Here is a 6,018-nt window from a genome sequence, read left to right on the forward strand (position 1 = left end):
CAACATTTTGTAGCTCAGTACGAGTAACAACATCAATATACCTGAGTTTCCTGAAACTAATCCCTTTATATTTCTTCATCAAGATTTATATGAAATGTTGACTACATGAAAAAGGTCAGCCTGTTTAAAGTGTAGGTATTTTAATGTTTGAATTTGAATTTAAAATTTTGGGTGCGTCAGCACTAAGGCTATTTTGCACCCGTCACATTATACGGGGTCCAGCCGCTTATCGTTACACATAACTCGAACGTTGCATAACTAAAATCATAAAATCTTCTGACTTTTGTTAAAAGCTGAGGCTGTAAAGGAGCAATCAGCAAAAATAGGGAAAAAACACAGGACGACACAAACAAAATTATACTGGCCAAGGGGACAGTCGCCAGAGCCTCGTTAGTCTGCAGTCCAGGGTGTACTATGTGGAAGTGAGGTTGACTTTTGGGCGCCTACCTGGAAAGTACCCCTTACACCCCACCGCACTCATCCATCCTCATATGTTACTATTATGTTGTATCCCTTCTATTTATCTTATTTTTTCCTACGTCATGACTTCGGTTAAACATACTTCAAACAGTCACCCTAGAAGGCTAAACCTAAACATGTTCGGGCATGTTCCTTTCAGACACAAACCCGTCATACCCAATTCCTGGAATTTCAAACTCATCAACGTCCGCAAACCGGAAACGCTAATTCCGAGAAAACCTACCGTCACAGAAAATTAAGTCACCCCTCCTCCAGAATGACTCAAACACCGGAAACACGTACCCCTCGTTCACTTTTCCTCCAACAACCAATCACAATCCTCCTTACAAAATAAGCCACGCCGTTTTATGTAAACACACCATTCAAAATCCTCCTTACAAAATAAACCTCGTCCATTTCAAGACGTAAAAATCACCTACATCATCTATTGATCTTGGATCGATCTTTTCCAATCAAATGATTTATCGACCCCAAGGAGGGTGCATTACTACTGATGTGTGTATGTACACACACACACACACACACACACACACACGAGGGTTGGGGCAAAAGTCATTGGAACTGTTTTTTTCTTCCAGATATGTGAGCACAGCACAAAGTGCTATGTGTCGCGTGTAAGCCATGCAGGCATAGTGTGTATGCACAACACCATATGGCTCTGTGATTGCAGGAAGTAGTACAGAGAGCGCACTGAAATCAGTTGTGTGGAGAGCGTCGTGCGAGATGGACGTAACCGGTGTTGAGAAGCGCTCGTACATCAAACTAGCCGTTCGCCGAGGGTTAAATGCGAGAAAATGTCACAGTGAATTGGTGGACGTCGTTGGGAATAAAGCTCTCCCATACCAGACAGTAGCATGGTGGGTACGAAAGTTTCCTCACGGACGTGTGTCAACCGGTGACCAGCAACGCTCGGGACGACCTGACAGTGTGCGGACCGACGTGGCACGTGCCGTCATCGAGCAGCTCCTGGAGCAAGACTACGAGAAACGCACCATCCACAGGATATTGTGCACAGAGCAGCAACTGCGCAAAATCGCATCACGGTGGGTACCACATGCACTGACGGAAATTCAACGGTGGATGCAATATGCAACATGCTCCGACCACCTAGCACGCTTGCAACAGGATGGCGACCACTTCCTGTCACGAATAATCGCCATCGATGAATTTTGGGCCAGGGCATACGAACCGGAACTCAAACGTCAGTCCGCGGAGTCGCGACATGCCGGATCACCAAGGCGAAGAAGTTCCGTCGGAATCCTTCCCGGGGTGTAAGGGGTGACCTTCCACGTAGTACACCCAAATGTCAACCTCACTTCCACGTTAGTGCACCCTGGACTGAAGACTAACGAGGCTCTGGCGACTGGCCCCATGGCCAGTATAATAATGTCCTGTTTTTGTCCTTATGTGTGCTGAGTGCTCCTTTACAGCCTCAGCTTTTAACAGAAGTCAGAACCTTTTTTTTATGCAACGTTAGAGTTGTTATATGTAATGGTAAGGGGCTGGCCCCCGTATAATGTGACGGGAGCAAAATAGCCTAAGTGCTGACGCTCCCAAAATTTTAAATTAAAAAAAAAGAATCCTTCCCCCGTGAAATTGATGGTGATCGTCGCGTATGACGTCAGGGGTGTCATTGTGTGCCACTTCGTTCCACATGGCAGAGCAGTGACAGCAGAGTACTACAGGAACTTCCTCGTGCGACAGGTACGACGTGGCGTTCGGGAGAAACGTCCGGACTTTCTGGACAATTCAATCATCCTGCACGACAACGCTAGACCACATAAAGCAGACTTTGTACGGCGGCGACTGCAACGCTGGGAATGGGAAGAATTGGAGCACCCGCTGCACTCTCCTGACATTTCACCCTGTGACTTCCATCTCATACGCAAGGTTAAGGAACCAGTATGTGGAAGGCGGTTTGAGACACGAAAGGACATTGCCAATGCTGTGCAACAACAAATGACCCGATTCACACATGGTGCGGCCAATGGTGACGCAGATGTAATTCCGAGTCTCCCACATCGTTGGCAGCATGTGGTGCACATGGCAGGGCACTACTTTGAGGGCCTTTTTCCCCAGTTTTGTTCTGTCAACTGTAGAACAGGTATGTAATTATTTTGCACGATCAAACCAGTATTGTCCTGTACATTATAGTAATAAATATGTGAGGCACAATGTTCGCGTGTTTTAATTGTCCCCAGATGTAGTTCCCCCCTCGTCCTTTCATATGTATATGTCACATTTTCCAACAGGGGTGGTATCTGCAAGAAAATAAATAGTTGCAATGACTTTTGCCCCAGCACGTGCAACTTACACCTCGGAGTAATTTTTCTTTTTATCGAGGTTGTCTCCTCTAGCAAGACCCAGTTATAGGGAGGTCAACGGGATGGAGATGAATGATGAAATGGAATGGTGAAAACTTCAGATATGGATGTGAAGAATGAGTGAAATGATGAGATGATAATGGCCTCCCTACTAAACCCCCTCGCCTCGTCAAGGCAGTCCTACATGGAGGTGGTAACCCCAGAACAAGTTGTGACTATAGAAATTGATTTATTTCGTAAGCGTGTGTTCCTGAAATTAACTGTGCGAGTGCTTGGTGACCAAACTCAAATGGTTGTGTAGACCTGTGGCCGAGTGGTTAGCACATCACGCTGCGACGCCAAGGGTCCCGGGTTCGAATCCCGCTCGGGCTTGGTTTGTTTGTGAATGTACATTCTTCAATTTTGTCATTTAATCACTCATCCCCATCTTCGCAGAAGATTTGTGTAATTTGTGTAAATGTTGGTAACGTGTGGATATGCAATATTTATGCTCCGTCTGGCAGTGACGCACGAAAAGAAACAGAGGAATTTTTCAATACTCAAGTGGCTACAACCTTAGGCGGAAATAGACAACATATATTATGCACGGGAGACTTTAACTGTACGTTAAGGCAAGAGGAACAAACCGCCGAGTTTAATACTTAACCGAGTTTAAAAGTTTTAGTGTCTGGGTTTGACCTAATAGATGTGTGGCAAAGAAAACAGCCTAGCGAAAAAGAATGGGAGAGGTAGACTGAACTCCACGCAGCCATGAAAAGTTCTGTTTGAACTGTGAAATTATGCCAAACGTTACTCAATTCTGCTAGAACATAATTATTATTTTATTACTATTATTACATTACAAGTTTTAGATGATTGTATTTTATCCCATCCCAAAATCTATTATTATTTTGGATATCTTACGTCGCTTTTGTGCCTCTACGGCTAAGTACGACAATAAGGATGAATGAAAAACTCATGAAATATTGGATTGGATTGGATTGATTTAAAAACTGTTTGGGTGCGTCGGCACTAAAGGCCATTTTGCACCCTTCAATGTATACGGGGAAGTAGCCCCTTATCTAAAGTTGACTAAAATCTTAAAAAGGGGTGTAAATAGCCCCTTGGGAAAACATTAAAAGTGCAAGGTTGTAAAAAGACCTGCACGAGACAAACACAACACATTAAAAAGTCAGAACAACCAAACTAAAAACCTCCTTACAGACGGTGGAAGACTCCAGCTCTTCGTAAAAAACTAAAAACATTTGATAAAATGCTGCTGTCATCACCCAAGAGGGATGACAAACAGCCGGAAATGTTAAAAATCTGCCGGAGGTAAGCAAGATCGAAACATTCCACGAGAATGTGTCGAATGCTAATGTAACATTACAAACACGACATAACGGAGGGTCAAGCTCTTGCAGCAAGTAACTATGTGTAAGACGGCTGTGTCCTAGACGCATGCGAGTTAGAGTGACTTCTTCTCGCCGAGAGGGACGGGACGAGGAACGCCAAGCACCTGTGGTGGGCTTAATAGCGTGAAGCTTGTTCCCGTTTCCGTATCCCACTCGGCCTGCCAAGTCTCATGAAGGCGACAGCGGAACATGTTCTGCAGGTCGTTAGCTGGCAAAAGGTGGACGAGAACGTCGCCATCTGAATGAGCAGATTTGGCGGCAGCATCAGCTGCTTCGTTCCCCTGAATGCCTACGTGGCTAGGGACCCAACAGAAGTGTACATCGGCACGGGCAGATAGGGACACAAGCCGTCTGAATATGCGTTGCGCTACCGGATGCCGGGAATACGGCGAATCCAGGGTCTGCAACACGCTGGTCGAATCACTGCACACAAGGACTTTCTTCAGCCCATTGACGTCTGCAAAGTCCAGTGCCTTTAGAATGGCGTACAACTCTGCCGTATAGATGGAACACGCAGGATGTAGCAAGTAACTGGAACTTTGAGAGTCTAGGACGAAGGGGCAACCAACTGATTCGAATGTCTTGGACCCATCCGTGTAAAACACATTAAAATTGGGGTGCTTCGCACGAAGTTCTGAAAACCGTTGCTGGTATACAACCATTGCTGTCTCTGACTTTGGAAGGGCAGTCAGAGAAAAATCGATAGAAGGTGCAGGAAACTCCCAGGTAGGGAGAGGCGGAATGAGTGGAGAGACGCCAGGAAGATCACTGTCAACACCAAGTGCTGACAGGATCTCGTCTGCACGTACAGCAAATGGTAGAGCGACACTAGGGTGGAGCCGATACCTTGTCCCAAATGGCACAAAATTTACACAGCCCCACATAACAGAAACTGTAGCTGTATATTCAAATGCAAATTTAGACAAAATAATAAGCAGTTTGATAGAGCAATTGAATATTAAACACTCTGAATTTGCAGCAAAACAATCAGGATGGAGCCTATGCGGAACTTCACACAAGCTCTATGTTAATATTTCTGAATTCAGCCCATTACAAGGATCTACATATCTGCCATTACCTGCCAATATCAAAAACAAAAGAGCCGTGGTTAACATAAAAAATAATGATGAGAAATGTTTTCTGTGGTATATTTTAGCTGCTTTGTATCCAGTTTTAAGGAATCCTCAGTGAATAACTTATTATAAACAACATGAACATGATTTTGATGATGCTATGGAGGGCTTAGAATATCCAATGTCTGTTCAGAATATTGATAAATTTGAAAAAAAGGCCAGGGATGTCAATGGTAAACAATTATCTTTTAATGTTTTTGTTTGTTCTACTGGCCGTGGCAATTGCTTGATAGCACCTCTCAGAATCAGTACACTTGATGATGATTCTGCTGTTCCGATTGATCTGCTCTTAATTGAAGAGGATGGCACATATCATTACACTCCGATACATAATCTTGAAGCTTTAGTTAGAACACAACTAGACAAATCTAAGACAATATTCAAGTTGTGTAGAAGATGTTTAACTGTATTTGATGGTAGAAAAATGGTGAATGGTGTTTGTGAACAGAATGCAGAAATTGCTAAAAACAAGTTAATTGAACTTTTAAAATACTGTGGCAACCATAAACCTGTTCATATGCTTATGCCTAATCCAAATGAAAATGCCAAATTCAAAAAATTTGAAGCCTTGTTGGAACACCCAGCATATATAGTCTGTGATTTTGAATCAAACCTCAAACCCCTTGCATTCTGCAGCCCAGATCCTGATGAATCTTCAATTACATCATACCAGTTACATGAACCTTC

General features: G+C 43.9%; 1 protein-coding gene across 1 annotated transcript; it reads left to right on the forward strand.

The window, feature by feature from the left end:
• The first annotated feature begins 1,203 nt into the window (after positions 1-1,203).
• Positions 1,204-1,755, forward strand: LOC145996229 (histone-lysine N-methyltransferase SETMAR-like). Its single transcript, XM_083132650.1, has one exon. The coding sequence runs from the start codon at positions 1,204-1,206 to the stop codon at positions 1,753-1,755; it is 552 nt and encodes a 183-aa protein (XP_082988776.1).
• Positions 1,756-6,018: the final 4,263 nt, after the last annotated feature.

Source organism: Lepisma saccharinum, chromosome 12, assembly GCF_977018435.1.
Source record: "Lepisma saccharinum chromosome 12, izLepSacc3.1, whole genome shotgun sequence".
Classification (NCBI taxonomy): Eukaryota; Metazoa; Arthropoda; class Insecta; order Zygentoma; family Lepismatidae; genus Lepisma; species Lepisma saccharinum.